This window comes from Carlito syrichta, unplaced genomic scaffold (genome assembly GCF_000164805.1).
Source record: "Carlito syrichta isolate Samal-C Ts95f unplaced genomic scaffold, Tarsius_syrichta-2.0.1 Scaffold304319, whole genome shotgun sequence".
In the NCBI taxonomy this organism is placed as follows: Eukaryota; Metazoa; Chordata; class Mammalia; order Primates; family Tarsiidae; genus Carlito; species Carlito syrichta.
Window position 1 is genome coordinate 14,508 of NW_007248415.1, and position 18,360 is coordinate 32,867.

Below are 18,360 nucleotides of genomic sequence, written 5' to 3' on the forward strand. Positions count from 1 at the left end.
ACACCCCCCAAAAAAAAAAAAAAAAAAAAAAGACAAATGTTTCAAAATTCCTCCTAAGAGTTGGAAATTATAAATGGATAATATAAATGCAAAAAAAGGCAATTATTTCTCAATTCCTCCTAAGAGCTGGAAATGATAAATGGTATTTATATTCTGTGGTGAGTAATGATAGCTATCTTGTAATTTGATCCCAGTCTTCTCTCTCTCTTTTTTTTTGAATTAGAGTCTCACTCTGTCACCCAGGCTGGAGTGCAGTGGCATGTTTACGGCCACTGTAGCCTTGACCTGCTGGGCTCAGGTGATCCCTCCACCTTAGTCTTCCAAGTAGCTGGAGCTACAGGCGTGCACCACCATCCCCGGCTAATTTTTGTTGATTTATTGTAGAGACGAGGTCACGCCAACTTGCCCAGGCTGGTTTCGAGCCCCTGAGCTCAGGCAATCTTCTCACCTTTGCCTCCTAACGTACTAAGATTACAGGTGTGAGCCACTGCGCCCGGCAATCTCAGGCTTCTTAACCTTGAGTTTTCAGACTACATGACACAGTAAGGTAGATCATTCATCTTCTCTGCAATGCCCCATCCCTTTTTCTCCTTATGAGTTCTAAGGAAGACTAGTAAGCTGTCTCACTACAGTGGAGTGTGTTCATTTGCGTGTGTGGGTTAGGTTTTGGTTTTCCTGTCCTATGGTCTTCCTACATACAGTGGTGTATTCCTACTCTGATATATTGAAGTTAAGTGGCCATTAAGTTACAGCAGCCCAAATATCTACTCTTTGTAGATAATTTACAAGGTATTGCAAGAAGGGAATGTTGACATTGACAGTGCTTTTATTTATTTTTTATTTTTTTACTTTTTGAGTTGGAGTCTCACTTAGTTTCCCAGACTGGAGTGCAGTGGCTGCTCCCGGCCACTGCAGGCTCGACTTGCTGGGCTCCGGTGATCCTTCCGCCTCAGCCTTCTGAGTAGCCAGAATTACAGGCACACACTACCACGCCTGAATGATTTTTTGATTTATTTTAGAGATGAGGTCTCGCCAAGTTGCCCAGGTGGGTCTCAAACCCACGGGCTCAGGCAATCCGCTCACCTCAGCCTCCCAAAGCGTGGAATTACAGGCTGAGCCACTGAGCCCAGCTGACAGTGCTTTTATTTTGGACGTGGTTGTAAGGTTTTTCTTTGTGTTTTAGTTGTGTTATTCGTATTTGATATGTGTGACCTGAAATTACTAGCAGTGGTCCATTTGTACATTCTTATTCAAAAAATATTTATTTGATATCCAATATGTTCCAGGCACTGTTATGAGGCCTAGTAATACAGCTTAATTTAGTGTCTCTACTGGCAAATAATCCATATTTATCAGTTAACTAGAATTTATGAATGCTAAGAAAGAACACAAATATATCTTCTCTGCTTCAGAAGAACTAGCTAGCTGGCTTTAGATTGGGGGGCTGATTATTTTTGAATCACATGATTAAGAAGTAGAAGCCAAAGTGAGGTAGATAATTTAGGGGGAGATGTGAGCATGTAGACAATAAAATATCACTTGTGAGTAGCAGTATTCACAGACAGAACCAGTGGAGCAAGAATTTGCTAATAAAATATTTTTTACCTTAATATAGGTTCTTCATGGGGAGCAATACTTGGAGTTATATAAACCACTTCCCAGAGCAGGTGAGTTCTTGATATACTGATACCATAATACCATACTTTTATTTTCTGATTGACCTTCTAAACAATGTCAATGTATTATACTGGCATAGAGTGGCCTAGTAAAACATACCACAAGTTATTTATATGCATGTAAACTATTTGAATAGATATTAATCTCAATAGATTGAGGTTACTTTAAACTTTTTCCGTTAATAACCTTAAAATAAATTATTTCATAATACTAACAATTAATGTATGTGTTGTTAACAACTGAAAGGACCATATGTGTGTGTGTGTGTGTGTGTGTGTGTATGTGTGTGTGTGTGTTCTAAACCTAGTGATTGTGTATAATTAGTTATGATTCCTATGGTTATTGTTCTTCATTCTTTTCTCAGATACTTATCTTGATACTAATATTTATAAAGCAAACAATAGTAAAAGATAAAGAATTTCTTGTAATTTTTTTCCCATTTTCTTTCAAAAAATAAAACCAAGTCTACCTTAATAATCATTTTTACTTTTCTCATGAATATCTTACTTGTTTAGTAAAGCTTCTCTTTTTATTTTTCACCATAATTTGATATTTTAAAAATTCCTCTCCTTTGATATAAAAATGTTGCTGTTCAATGACCTCATGAGGCCAATGTTATATTATATATTGGCCTCATGAAATAGTAAAATACAAAAAGGAGTGTTTTATTTATGATTTTTATTATTTCACATTATGCAGTGTAGAGAGCTCAGCAACTAGCTAGAATTCTATTGTAGTATTTTTCTTAAACCTTTTTATTTTACTAAAAAAATTAAGAGATTTTTGTTTAAAACTGAATGGCTTTATTTCTGTGTAAGTATTATGGCATAAGTTTTCAAAACAGCTCTTTTTATCTGAGTCAGTGCACAGTTTTGTAGTGATTGTACATTTGTCAAATATCTCCTGGGTACCTACTATTTGCAAGGCATAGTATTAGGTAGTAGATAATTTCCTAACCTGCCTGCATGTCAAAATCAGATGTGTTTTTGCATTGTATTATGCTACCTGTTATTTTAAATAAAATATGGATTCTGGATCCTACCCCTGAAGATTTTATGTGTTTGTGCAGGCACATGTGAATGTAGTGGGGTGTTGGTGTTGGTGGCAATAGTTAGGAAGTTTTTTATGTACTTCATATGCAACCAGCCTAATGGGTTCATTTGGGAACCACTGTTATATGGGAAGTAGAAATGTGTAAGGTAGGTTTCTGCCTTTAGGGAATTATAATATATAGAAAGAGAGATTAGATGTATACTCTAAAATGATAATCACTGAGCAATAATATGAATAGGAAGGTGTGGATAATAATTTTCTTAATTGTTTTAACCTCCTTAGCCTCAAATTGTATTTCTCATGAGTTATTTTTCTTTAGTAGTGTCTATGCATGTCTTTATGTAGTTTTAAAGTGTACTCTCTGGTAAATGTGAATGTTCAAATTTGAGATACTTGGGACCTGAAGTCTTTTTTGAAATTTTATTTTGTTCTAGAGATGAAGTAAGGATTAACTATACAAGTAGGCTGCATGCAGGTGAAGTTTTAAACCACAGAAAACCAAGGTCATGACCATTATTTATAATTTTCCCATAAAGCACAGCAATTGATGAGACATAGGGCCTTAAGCATCAGGAGACTTATGTCAGCATTTCTTAATGTTTCATTTGTTAGCTACAGTGGTGTTATAGGCTGACTTACCCTCCTCATGTTAAAAATACCCACTATATAGAGTAAAAGAAACCTAGCAGCAGTACTTTATTTTTTTTCATGAATCAGAATGTGCTCTAAGCCCAGGATGTGCTGGTCCGAGATTTTCTGAGTTCAAGTTTTTGTTTGGTGGCTTTGTTTATTAGATCCTCTTGATAATTTCTATTATTAGTATAAAATGTTGCTCTACTTCATCTGGAAAATGAGATTGATAATTTTACCAACCCTGATTCTCTCACAAGGAATATGTGACTATTAAATATTAGTACATACAAAAGAACTTTTGAATAGTTAAGCATTATGTAAAAGTAATTATTATGCCATAATTTAATGATAGAATCCCATGGTATTGTGGTTTTGATTGTTAGGGTAGATTTAATCTTTTTCTCCTAAGTACTCATATTTAAGTTTTTTTTTTTTTTTTTTTTTTTTACAAAACTATAAAATGATATTTACTCATAGAAAATTTTGAAACTACAAAAAAGTATAGCATGAAAACAATTATCTGTAATTACTTATTCACTCAGTGAATAATATTTATTAATATTAATATTACCTATTTTTTGAAAGGCATTCTGCTAAGGATTGGTAATGTAGCCATGAAAAAGATATCATTCCTGCTTATATAAAGTTTAGAGTCTGTCTAAGAGACAACAGGGAATGATAAATATTGCATAATAGATTATAATAGGAAAAGTATAAGAGTGGCACAAGAGCACACAGGAAGGTCTCTAACCTGGAATTGAACTTGGGTTTGGGGAAAGCTTCTTGGTGGAGATTAATTTTGAGGTGAAATCTGAAGGATTAATTAAGATCTAATCATGTAAAGAGGAGACTGAAAAATGTTTCAGGCAATGGAAATGCTACATACATAGGTTTGGAAGTGTGAAAGAACATTGGCCCATTAGGGGAACTGAAAATAATTCAAATTTCCTTAAGGTCAAATTGGAGAGGGTAGCAAGATCTGAGAGTAGAGAGGTAAGAAGGATCTTGAAAGGTCTTGGAAGTCATGTTAAAAAGTTTAGATTTCATTCTAAAGGCAATAGATAGCCACTGAAAGAACTTTAAGTAGGAAATAATTATATGAACAGATCTGACTTGACTTCTCTTTTAGCATCTCTTACATCCATATAGTTACCAAGTTTTTTGATTCTCTTCCTTAAATACATTCAGAATTCTTCTATTTCTGTTCATTTCTACTTCTAGTTTTTTGTTTCTTACTTTGTTCATCTCTCACCTTCATTCTTGTTCTCCTCAGGTCCATTCACCTTACTGCAGCCTGAATATTATTTCCAAAATGCAAAATGTACTTTCCTGTCTAAAACCCCACATGGCTATCTATAGGCTTCAGGATGAAGTAAAAAGTTTTTAGTATAATATAGCTGCTATCAATTTCTACATACTTAAGTGTTACCTTATATGTACTCTCTATTCTATGAGTCAGGGATGTTCAAGATTTTGGCTTGGCAGCTGAGTGGATAGTACTATTCATTTATTCAGACAACAAAAGAGAAAAGCAAGTTTTGAGAGAAAGATGGAGTTTATCCCCAGACAATGATGCTGTTTCAAGTCAGCACCAGTTAAAGGACGGAGAAAAGAGTCCATAAAGAACAGTGTTTAGAAAGAAAGAATGTTTCGTTGAATCATTAGAGATTTGAGAAGAAATGGGCTAAATGACATTGGTTGTATGCTTAACAAATGTTTGTTGAATAACAGAGTTAAAAAAAAAAAAAAAAGAGAGAGACCAAGAGGAGTCCTTGACTTTGAACATGGTTATTTGAAAAAATCTGATTTATTGGTAATATTGTTGTTACAAATTTAGTGACTGAAGTATTCTGTTTTCTTTTAATGTTGAATTATTTTTTTCTAGTGAGTTCAGGCAAATTATTTCAAACTATAATATTTTAGTTTTGCTGAGCTTATAGTGGAAATGATATGAAATTCATATCTTAATATAGTAATTTTTTATCTTTAAAACAGTTTAATTGTTTCTTTTAATTTTCATTCTAGGAGAATTAAAATGTGAAGCAGTTGTTGCTGATGTCCTAGATAAAGGATCTGGTGTTGTGATTCTTATGGATGGTAACTTATTTACAATTCTTATAATAATATTGTTAAATTGATAGGGTTTGTATGTGACATAATACCTCACCATAGAAGTTGATTAATAAGTTTGTATTTGTTTTTCAATTAATAAGAAAACAAGATAAGCATTTTAAAATTCTTTAACAAAAATCAAGGAAAAGGAAAAGGAAGGGCTAGGACTGGGGAGGATGGGGCATTTTAGTGGATTTCAAACAACATAAAGCAAAGGGTTGAGAAATGTGGCTTGTATAGAGAACATAGAGGAGAATTAAGCTTGCTGGTATATGTTTTTGGTAGGAAGAACTATTAGATAGCCCTCAGTTGATAATTAGGCTATGAGGTAGATATTCTTTTCTATGTTAGCAGTTTGGAAATTGGAACATACTTGACCACTGAATTATTCTTATAAATGGTATTTAAATTCCTAGACTTGTACATTTATAAATCTCTAGACTTTAGTTTATAATGTGGTTTAAACACCATAGCCACTGTTTTGGAACTTGCCTTGTTTTTACTTAATCTATGGAGAACGTTTTTGATGCTCTTAATATTATGTCTGTTTAGTCTCCTTCTTCTTCCCATCTCTTCCTTCTCTTCCTTTTCTTCTTCCTCCCTCTTCTTTTTTCAGATTTTTGTACTTATCATTCTAGATGTTGACCAATATTTGGCTACAGTTCTCTTGGTCTCCTTTAGTCTTCTCACCATTGTACCAGATGTAACATACTCTAAAACAAAAGTCCTGCAGAAACTTTGCTTTGATTTTCTCTTTGCTTCTATTTTCTCTTCATCTGTTCCATTTAGTCAACTACAACTTGGTAGTGGGTCATAATGTATTAGAACTTGTAAATATAGATATTCCATTTCTTGTGAGATGATTTTAAATACAGATTTAAAATCTTTATCACACAGGAAATGGAATATCTATATTTACAAATGACTTTTCTTATTTTTTTGTTATAATTAGATTTTTCTTTTCTTTTTTTAAAATAAATTTTTAATTTTAAATATGTGTGATACAATTCCAGGTTAGGTATACAAATGTTTGTTATGCAGGTACCCTTGTTGATGGGGTGTGCCCCCTCCGTAGTTTCCCACTACTGCCACTCCTGCCTCTGACCTTCCCTGGCAGTTTCCCACAGCTGCCAATCCTTTCCTTATAGTATTATATTAGTTGTTCGAGGTCTGCTTATGAGTGAGAGTATGTGATACTCGGTTTTTTTGTTTCTGGGATAGATCACTCAGTATTATAGCCTCTAAGTCCATCCAAGTTGCTGTGAAGTTCATAATTTTGTCCTTCTTTATGGTACGTAATATTCCATCATGTATATGTACCACATTTAAAAAAAATCCAGTACTCTTTCTATGGGTAGCCTGGTTGGTTCCATGTTTTTGCTATTGTGAATAATGCTGCAATAAACGTTGTGTGCAGGTGTCTTTTTTATAGAGTGATTTGAGTTCCTCCAGGTATATTCCCAGTAGGGGAATTGCAAGGTCATGGGAGGTTGATTTTTAGATGTTTTAGGAATTGCCATGTTGTTTTCCACAGAGGCTGTACTAGTTTACACTCCCACCAACAGTGTAGAAGTATTCCTTTTTCTCACATCCTTTCCAGCATCTGTTGTGTTTTGAGTTATTGATGATAGCCATCCTGACTGGAGTTATGTGATATCTCAGTGTGGTTTTAATTTGCATTTCTTTGATGATTAGTGAGGCAGAGCATTTTTTCATGTTTCTGTTGGCTACTCATATGTCTTCTTTTGAGAAGTATCTATTCATATCTTTTGCCCACTTTGTAATGGGGCTGTTTGTTTTTTTCTTTTAAGCACTTTTGAGTTCCTTGTGGATCCTCGATGTTAGACCCTTGTTAGATATATAGTTGGCAAATATTTTTTCCCAGTCTGTGGACTGTCTCCCCATTCTCTCAGTGGTTTCTTTGGCTTTGTAGAAGCTTGTCAGTTTGATAAGGTCCTACTTGTCTATCTTCTCTCTTATGGCATGGGCACTTGGAGTTTTGATCAGCAATTGGCTGCCAGTTCCAATTTCCATAAGGGTGTCTCCTGTGTTTTCTAAGGTTCTTATAGTTTGAGGTTTTATGTGTAGGTCTTTGATCCATTTAGAGTTGATTTTTGTGTATTGTGATAGGTGGGGGGTCTTGTTTTAATCTTCTGCATGTTGTCAGCCAGTTTTCCCAGCATCATTTACTGAATAGGTTCTCCTCTCCCCCGTGGTTATTGTTGGAGGCTTTGTTGAAGATGGATTGGTTAAGAAATTGAGGTTTTGCTTCTGGAATCTCTATCCTGTTCCTTTGGTTTATATGCCTGTTCTTGTACTAATACCAGGCTGTTTTGATTATTGTAGCTTTTTTTTTTTTGAGTTGGAGTCTCACTCTGTTGTCCAGACTGGGTGCAGTGGTACACTCACAGTCACCACAGCCTTGACTTGATAGGCTTAGGCGATCCTTCTGCCTCAGCCTTCCAAGAAGTTGGAAGTACAGGCGCACGCTCCCATGCCCGGCTTATTTTTTGATTTACTGTAGAGACGAGGCCTTATCAAGTTGCTCAGGCTGGTCTCAAACCCCTGAGCTCAGGCAATCCTCTCGCCTTGACCTCCCAAAGTGCTGGGATTACAGGCTGAGCCACCATGCCCAGCCAATTATTGTAGCTTTATTAAAAAGCTTGAAGTTTGGGAGTGTGATGCCTTCTGCTTTGTTTTTTTTTCTGAGGATTGTTTTTGCTATTCTTGATTGTTTATGTTGCCGTATGAATTTCTGTATTGTCATTTCCAGGTCTGAGAAGAATGCTGCTGGTAATTTAATGGGTATTGCATTAAATCTGTAGATTGCCTTGGGTAAGATGGATGGACAACTTAACAATATTGATTCTTCCAATCTATGAGCATGGAATATTTTTCCATTTGTTTGTGTCGCCTTTGATTTCTTTGAGCAGTGTTTTGTAGTTTTTGTTGTAAAGGTCTTGATTTCTCTGGTTAGGAAGATGTCAAGGTATTTCTCTTTTTTTTTTTTTTTTTTTGTGGCTATTGTGAATGGAATTGTGCTTTTTATTTGGGTTTATTGTTCATGTTTAGGAATATGACTGACTTTTGCATGCTTATTTTTTACCCTAAGACTTTGCCAAAGTCCTTTATCAGTGCAAGGGGGTTTTTGACAGATTCTTTAATGTTTTTGAGGTATAGAATCATGTTGTCTACAAAGAGGGATAACTTAACTTCCTCTTTTCCTATTTGGATACTCCTGATTTCCTTCTCTTGTCTGATTGCTCTAGCTCGGACTTCCAATACTATGTTGAACAGTAGGGGTAAGAGTGTGCATCCTTGTCTTCTGGTTTTCAGGGGAAATGATTCAAATTTCTGTCTGTTTAGCAGTATGTTGGCTGTGGGTTTCTCATAGATGGCTCTTACTATTTTGAGGTTCGAGGATTTTTATCAAGAAGTGGTGCTGGATTTTATCAAAAACATTTTCTGCATCTAATGATATAATCATGTGTTTTTTGTCTTTACATCTGTTGATGTATTTAATTACGTTTATGGTCTTGTGGATGTTGAACCAGTCCTGCGTTCTGGGGATGAAGCCTACTTGGTTATGGTTGATGATTTTTGAGTTGTGTTGTTGGATCCAGTTTGCTAGAAACTTACTGAGAATTTTAGCATCTATGTTCATCAAGGATATTGGCCTGTAGTTCTCTTTCTTTATTGAATCTTTACTCAGTTTGGGTATCAATGTGATGTTAGTTTCATAAAATGATATGGGGAGAGTTCCATCTTTCTCAGTTGCTTAGAATACTTTCAATAGTATTGGTATCAGCTCCTCCTTGTATGCTTTCTAGAATTCTGCTAGAAAGCCATCTGGCCCAGGGTTGTTTTTTTTTTTTATAGATAAATTTTCTTATGACATAGTCAATTTCCTGGGTTATTATTGGTCTATTTAGGGTTTTGATTTCTTCTTTTTGCAACCTGGGGAGGTTGTGTGATATAAGAAAAGTCTTCCATTTCATTTAGGTTTTCGAGTTTGTTTCCACACAGGTATACATGGTAATCTCTGATAATCTTTTGTATTTCTTTGGGTTCAGTTATGACTTCAACTTTTGCATTTCTGATTGTGTTTATTTGGGCTTTTTCTCTCTTTTTCTTGGTCATTTTAGCTAGACTCTTGCTTTCATTGATTTCTTGTATTATATTATTGTCTTCTATGTCCCGAATTTGGGCTTTTATTTTGGTGATCTGGATTCTTCTGCTGAAGTTAGGGTTTTGGTTGTTTTGCTTTAACATCTTCCTTAGGTGATTTGTTAGGCTGTTAACTTGTGATCTTTCCATTTTCTTCATGTGTATTCGTAGAGATACGAATTTCCCTCTCACTGCTTACTACTCTTGCTTTCAGGGCATCCCAGAGATTTTGGTAAGATGTTTCTTCGTTTTCATTTTTTTCTAGGTGTCTTTTAATCTCTGTTTTGATTTCCGTATATAACTAGATTTTTCTTTAGTATGCAGTTCAAAGTCATGCTCTTATTTTTCTAGAGCTGGATATAAACAGATTATATTCAAACTCTCACTAATAAATTAGTTGGTAAATAGAGGAACAGCTGTCATATTCATTACTTGCTTACTTATTTGCTAATTTTCTCACTCATATCACTTATTCATTTATTAATCAATTAATTTAATAAGCATTTATTAGATGCCCTTTTCGGTACCAGGTACTATTCTAATTGCTGGGAATATAATGATGAGCAAAACAGCCATGATCCTGCTTATATGGCTTATATCTTCATTCCCTCTTACTTCCTCTTTTATCTTTCGTACTCTTCTTCAGTATGATAGCAGAATGTTTGGTGGGAGGACCAAGCTTCATCTGTACTTTGACTACTTATATACCTAATCCTGAATTATACCCCACATCTTTAAAATAAAATAATAATAAAATGTTAAAAAAAAAAGGAAGTTTGTGTGATTACCTCCACTTTCTAGTGAGATTATTTGAAATGTTTGAGATGGGAAGAATTTAAATATGAATGACAGTTGGGAAAGTTTAAGAAGAAGTGAAAGAAACTACTATTTCACAATTGAGAAAGGATTTGTGAAGCTGTTTTTTTCTGTCTTTTAGAGACTAGTGGTGAATGAATTAAAATGAAAGCTTTGTAATCCAGACTTGGGCATCTATATATTGCAGAACCCTTTCTGCAATTGGGTTTTGTTTCTAAAACTTTCAAAGGAATTGTTGAACATATCTTGTTTAACTAGTCATGTCTTTTGGTAATAACTCCTGTTATTTTTTTGTTTTATTTACTTTTCAGTCTATTCTTATTCTGGGAAGGAGCTTATATGCTATAATCAGTTCTCTATCTTTCTTGTTGGCTCTGGAGGCTTTGGTGGAAAACGGACATCAGACAAAGCCAAGGTAGACCATAACTTTTTAAGCATAGTATATGTGTTGTTAAGGATTCTTATCTATACAGTTGACCCTTGAACAGCACAGGTTTGTGCTGCGTGGATCTACTTATTTCCACCTCTGCCTTCCCTGAGATGGCAAGACCAAAAATGAAGTCCTTTATGATGATCCACTTTCACTTAATGAATAGTAAATATACTTTTTCTCAATTATGATTTTCTTTTAATAACATTTTCTTTTCTCTAGTTTACTTTATTATAAGAATACAATATATGATACATATAACACAAAATACATGTCAATTGACTGTTTATGTTATTGGTAATGCTTCTGGTCAGCAATGGGCTATTAGTTGTTAAATTTTTTGGGAGTTAAAAGTTATATGTGAATTTTTGACTGTGTGTGTTGGGGTGGGAGTCAGTGTCCCTAACACCAACATTGTTCAAGGGTCACCTCTATTTTGATCTTATCATGTTACCATATGTGTAATTTCACAGAGTGAAGTAGAGATTCAGTAATACATACTTTGAATTAGAATGTGTTGCTTAGATTTGAAGTTCTGTTTATGTGTACATTTCTACATGTGACATACTTTATATATATAAAATTTTTGCTGAGTTAGGTATAACATACCTGAGATAATTATGGGAATATTTGTTACTTTTGTACAATCTTTGTACAATCTTTTGTAATCATTGTGTTAGGTTTTCCTAAAATCTAACACAAGTGTTGCTTGTATAAGTTAAAACCTTCATTCATTAAATGACTTAAATATTTCTCTTGTATAAGACAATTCTAGTTATTTTTTAGTTCTCAAATATTAAAAGCATATTTTTCCTAAAGATATTTTATACTTTGAATTTTATATTAAATTAATGTTCTTTACCTCTGAGTTATTTGTGGTAATAAGATTATACTGTAGCTAATATTCTTCTGTAGTCAAGTATTATTTAAAGCAGTGTGGAATGGTGATATTAATAATGGACCTGCTTGTCAGTGAAGCAACCACAACTTATAAAAAATAATTTAAAAAAACCAACTGTTTAAAGTATCTGGAAGTTAGGGCATATAGCAAATGTAGAAACATTTATTCAAGACAATCTATTATATTTTAGTAAGAACAGTGAGAATTGTGGCATTTGAGTCACAAACCATTCCTTCCTTTCTCCTCCTCTGTATCAGCATGAAAGAAACTGTATCCCAAACCTGTGTAGCCAAGAATGTAGAATCCCTCTGCCCCTAGCTCCCAGAATAGGGCCATGCTGTTTTCCTGGGAGGAGAAGGCCACTATTTTTATCCCTGCCACCAACTCTGAATTGCAGATGTCTATTCCAGGTAAAAGTAACTTACTTGTAGGGCTCTATTTTTCCATATAGTTCCCACTTTTAGAGTGTAAACTGTACCCCACCTATAGCAAGCTAAGAGTACTGGGTCTCTGATTTCCTCTTCTCTGGCTTTCCAATAAGGTGGAAGTTTCATGGTTGAGAAGACTAGAAGATACGACCCCTGCCCAACTCCCATCTTGTAAAGCAAAGGGGTCACATGAAGAGAAATGTGCCACTTTTTTTGCCCAGTCTTCATAGCAGTGGTGCAGATGTTTTGCCTGGGGGAGAGACAAGCTATAATAGCAGAAAGCTCTGAAGCTCTTCTCAAGGGGCCTGACTGTTATCGGAACTGAGTTCTGTATTTGAAAGTTCAAACATAAAGGTACCCCCAGAAACAAGATGATTTTAGTGATAAGCAATTAAGAGAATGCTTGTAGCTTCACAAGAGCAGGAAGCTAAAGTGTAACTCAGCTAGAAGTTTACTAGAAAGAGCCAAGTTGACAATCCCAAGAAAAGCCCTTTTAGGATTGTAACAAAATTTGAAGACTGGCTTCAAAGTTTCCTCTGGCAAACAAGCTAGAATTAAGTTGGATCAGATTTTGGAACAACTTATGCCTTAGTACATTGTTGAAAATAATAGAACAGTCACCTGGCAATTATTGGAGACTAATAGCTGGCAGTGATATTGGAAGAGGCAGACAGCTTAATAGAGAGGTCAAGAAGAGGCAATCAAAGGGAGCCCTGCTAAAACCAGTGTCATCCCAAGGTGACTATGCGCATACTCAAGGTGCACCTTCTGAGGAACAATATCAGAGATTATATTCTGTGGTAGAAAATAGACTTAACTAAAATAGCCAAGTTACTAAATAAATAAACAATATCAACAAGCTGTGGAAGGGAGAGGGATCAGTATCCATAGTTGTTATAATATATTAACTGAAATGCCCAGTTATCAACACAAATTTACAAGATATGGAAGAATCAGGGGAGTGTGACCCATAGACAGGAAACAAACAAACAAACAAGCAAACAAACAAAACAGGCAAATAATCTGCCTTTGACAGGACTTAGTAGACAAAGACTTTCAAAACAGCTATTATAAATAGGTTCTAAGAACTAAAGGAAACCATGCATAAAGAAGTTAAGGAAAGTATGATGATAATGATTCATCAAATAGAGTATTTCTAAATATATAGGTATAAGGTATAATTAATTGAAAAGAATCAAGTAGAAATTGTGGAGCTGAAAGTATAATAACTAAAATAAAAAATTTACAACTGAGGGGCCCAAATGTAGACTTGAATTAATAGAAGGAAGACTCAAAAAACTTGAGGACAGATTGATAGCAATTATACAATCTGAAGAACAGAGAGAAAAAAAATGAAGAAAAAATAATGAAGAGCCTTGGTGGGGGGTGCCATGAAGCACACTAATATTTGTGCAATGGGTGTATCAGAAAGAGAAAAAGGAACAGAAAAACAAATTTTAAGAAATAATGGCTTTGATGATAAACATTAATCTATACTTCCAAGAAGCTTCAGTAACTCTAAATAGGTTATAAATCCAAAGATATTGACACTGTGCATCACATTAAAAATATTGAAAATCAGAAACAAAGATAAAATCTTAAAAATAACAAGAGAAAAATGACTCATTATTTACAAAGGCGCCCCAGTAAGATTAATAGCTAGCTGACTTCTAACTTCTTATCAGAAACATGGAGGCCAAAAATAGTGAGATAATATATTCAGAGTGTTGAAAGGGAAAAGCAAAACGAAAAACTGCCATCCAAGAATCTTATACCAGCAAAATGGTCTTTCTAAAATGAATTTGAAATAAAAACATTCCTGGATAAACAAAAAAGAATTTGTTGCTAGCAGTCCTACCTTAAAAGAAATACTACAGGAAGTTTTCCGGGTTGATAGTGGGTGACTGTCATATAAAGCAATTTATATGAAATATTTGGATAGGCAAATATATATATATTTTTTTGAGTTGGAGTCTCATTCCATCGCCCAGTCTGGAGTGCAGTGGCACACTCACAGCCATTCAGCATCTACCTGCTGGGCTCAGGTGATCCTTTTGCCTCAACCTTCCAAGTAGCTGGGACTACAGATGCGCGCTACCATGCCCAGATAATTTTTTTGATTTATTGTAGAGATGAGGTCTCTTCAGTTGCCCAGGCTGATCTCGAGTCTGTGAGCTCAGACAATACTATCACCTCGGCCTTCCAAAGTGCTAAGATCACAGGCTTGAGCCACCATGCCTGGCCAGGATAGGCAAATCTTTAAGGATAAAAAAGTAGATTAGAGAGAGGTTGCCAAGGGCTGGGGGAGGAAGGGGACAATAGAGAATGACTGCTGATGGGTGTAGAGTTTTCTTTTGGGGAGTTGAAAATGTGCTAAAACGGATTCTGGTAATAGTTGCACAACTCTATGAAAGAATAAAAACTATTGGGTTGTACATTTTTTTGTCAGGTTCTCCCTCTGTCACCAGTCTGGAGTACAGTAGCATAAGCACGGCTCATCATAGCCTTGAACTCCTGGGCTCAGGTGGTCTTTCCACCCCAGCCTCCCGAGTGGCTGGGGATTGCAGGAGTGTGCTACCACATACATCAACTATTTGGTTTTCCTTTTTAACTGTATGTTCTTTTTTAATATTGAGCAACAATGAAGTATTGTAGACCAGCAAAAAGTCTATCTTTAGGTACTTCTGTATCATTAAACAGAACTGTTTCACCAGTGTCAGTTGTTGCTTTGAGAAAAGAATAAAATATATATGCCAAGTCATGGTGAAACCCGTGCCATAAACTGATTGCTATTCTGTTAACAGTAAAACTACCATGACAACACTGTCTTGAATGTCCTTTGCTCATATCTTTATGGCTATGGCTTACAATTGAATGTATGGAATAAAGGGTACTCAAAAGAAATTTTTTTTTTTGAGTCAGAGTTTCACTCTGTCACCCTGGCTGGGGTGAAGTGGCTCATGGCCACCCTGGCATCAACCTGCTGGGCTCAGGCGATCCTTCTGCCTCAACCTTCCAAGTTGCCAGAACTATGATGTGTGCTACCACACATGGCTAATTTTTTGATATATTATAGAGACAGGGTCTCACCAAGTTGCCCAGGCCTGGTCTTAAACCCCTGGGCTCAGGCAGTCCTCTCTCATCAACCTCCCAAAGTGCTGGAATTACACAAAAAATGTTTTTCAGTTTTAATTTATATTTTTTATCAAGCAGTTCTCAGAACCAGGAGAGGTTCAGAGAGTTCCCAGATACTCAACAATTTTGGAAGACTGCTTGGGACCTGTAGATTAAAGAATGAAGTCAGGCTTCTAAAATCTAGTAGAGAATGAACTCAAAATAAATGTGTACATAAAACCTGCAAAGTACACTGGATGCAACTGAAACAAAGAAGGGGTATAATTTATGCAGTGATTTTTGAAAAATAGCCTTTTGTTTGTTTTTAGAAGTAGCAACTTTTCCCAATGATCTTTTATTTATTAGTATTATTATTTTTTGATTTGTGAGGATATATTTGGCAATATATCTAAGCTTGGCATTTTACTAATGAAAAAAAGTCACTAATTTCCTAACTCTTTGAGGGAATAAAATCTGATTTTATTGTAGAAAATTTACCTAATAGAGAATAAATAAGTAATATAATTTTGCCTCTTATAAATTATTGAAAAGTAAGTATTAGCTACTTGGATATAATTCATCTGATGAGAATGTTTTTGTCTTTATTTTGGTTTAGCACAACCATGCATTTGCAAGCGGATACTTTGTAGATGCTGTAAAGTTTTCATCAAATAGTAGTTTTAAGTGATTATCATTAAGGAATTATCATAATTCGAAAATTTTTGGTAACAATTTAAAATACATTATTTTGTTAAGATGGCAAATTAAAATATGCAGGGATTTAAAAGACCAGTTTTAAAGACTGAATCAATTCAAATGTGAATTGTATGTCTCATTCTTTTACATGGGGAAAAACTGTCTTCTTCATAGTGGCCTGGAGAATGGATCTGATCATATAATTTCCTACATGAGAAAGGATCATTTCAGGGAAATAATAATGTTTATGAAGCTTGAAATTATGAAATTTTAAATGTCATTATCTCCCAAACATAATTTTTTGTGAGACTCCCTAATTTTTTCAATTTGCAAAGTTCATTATATTGAAAGATAGTTGTTTATCAAATACCAGTTTGATTAAAGAAAGCAGTTATCTTTTGCATTTAGGATTTAACATTTAATGTCTTTGATTTCAGGTAGCTGTAGCCATACCTAATAGACCTCCTGATGCTGTACTTACAGATACCACCTCACTTAATCAGGTAAGTCTGGTTTTTTTGTTTGTTTTTTTGAGTCTGGGTTTCACTTTATTAACCAGGCTTAAGTGCAGTGGCACAATCATGGATTACTGCAACCTTGACCTTCTGGGCTCAGGGTATTCTTCCACCATAGCCTCCTGAGTAGCTGGGATATACCACCATGCCTGGCTAGTTGTTTGATTTTTTTTTTTTTTTGGTAGAGATGGGGATCTTGTTACATTGCCTAGGGTGGTTTCAAACTTCTGGGCTAAAGCAGTTGTCATATCAAAGTGCTGGGATTACAGATGTGAACCACTGTGCCCGGCCTAAGACTATATTTTTGAAAAGTGAAAAGTTCACCTGGTTGATGATACTTTTTTAGTTATAATGCTACCCTATAATGTTATGCAACTAAAATGTGGTGCCTGTGTCTTCAGCCTAATGAACATAAACACATGTTTTCTGTGATTGGAATTCATTCTTTCTAAATTTTTTTAATCAATTTTTTTACCACTAAATACCAAAAGAAAATATAGAATAGTTTTTTATCAGTCAATTCAAAAAACATTGTGCTTTGTTGACAATGGGGTACTTGCCTGAGAGCAACTGCTTACCTTAATAGTGAAGAATTTTATGAAAACATTAGACTAAGTGCAGGATAAAAGATAGTTAAAAGTCAAGTATTAGTCATCCTTTACCCTTCAAGAAAGAAAGCTGTGCCATATTATTGCTTCCATGTGTTCTGGGATGCAGTGAGGGGCCTGGATATAATGTCCTGCACCCCCACAACCAAAAGGGGTGAAGGACCACATTACTTGGAAACAGGTTATTTATGCTAAATTTAAAGGACAGGCAAATAAAGCATCTTAGAAGCAGTAGGTGTTTTAATTTTTTTGTTTAGCGTAAAAAATTTGTTTTCTGATGGAGAAGGTAAAATGCCCTGTCAATTTACAAAAATTTGTTAACATGCAAAATCTGTGAACATGCAAAAATTTGTTAAAGAAATAAAAGATACCATAAAGATGAGAAAAGCAAGCTTATTTTTGAAAGACCTTAAGATTCTTCTCTAAGGTGACCAGAAGACTAACTGTGCAGATGTTAGCATAAAATCCTTAAGCCTCTGCAGTAATGCTGAACATGAGCGTGTAACAATGGGAAATTATAATAAAGTTCACATATTTTAAAAAATTTTGGTATAACTGATATGAGAACTTCTGTAGAAGTTCTGTAGAGAAACTTATGTTTCCTAGCAAATAGAAATATAATTTCAAGAACCATAAAGAATTAAGATTGGTACTTATGAAATGTATTTTTTTCTGTACCGTATAATTAGGTGATGGAGAAAACACGACTTCATTACTCGGATTATTTTTTACCTTTCAACATCTTTTTCATCACTTTCATCTCTTACTTTTTTTAAAAAATCAGTTTCTTAAGAATGTACTCATATTTATGTTTATATAAGACTTGGTAGAGAAATTTTGTTAGGGTTCTAAAGAACAGAAAAGATTCATGGTTTCATGGTTCAGAAAACCCAGCAAATACTTTTTTATTCTTGAGTGACACTGAAATAAATAAAATGTATTTGCTATAGATAAGAAAAGCTGAATAGTTTCTAAAGTTTGAATTTCTATACATTGTAAATAGAGGTTTTTGTTTTCTTTTACTCTTTTTCAGATGACTAGAACTTTTTGTTGGTTTTTAGGTAGGGTTGAAAATTTTGCTGTGTGACAAATGCCAGTTTTAAAGTCAACAATTTTTTGTATAAATAATGGGCACTCATTTGGTGACCATTTTGTGTCATCATTTGAGAATATGATGAAAGCTGTATGCTGTTTCTTTCAAAAAACTTTT

General features: G+C 34.7%; 1 protein-coding gene across 1 annotated transcript in view; it reads left to right on the forward strand.

The window, feature by feature from the left end:
- The window catches only part of LOC103262046 (peroxisomal multifunctional enzyme type 2), a gene marked incomplete at its 5' end in the record, with an annotated part of 51,684 nt that overhangs the window by 13,738 nt on the left and 19,586 nt on the right, over positions 1–18,360 (forward strand). The window contains 4 exons of the mRNA XM_008059657.1: positions 1,616–1,667; positions 5,389–5,460; positions 10,770–10,873; positions 16,465–16,530. Coding sequence (XP_008057848.1) covers positions 1,616–1,667; positions 5,389–5,460; positions 10,770–10,873; positions 16,465–16,530 — 294 coding nt within the window. The remainder of the gene's footprint in view (positions 1–1,615; positions 1,668–5,388; positions 5,461–10,769; positions 10,874–16,464; positions 16,531–18,360) is intronic.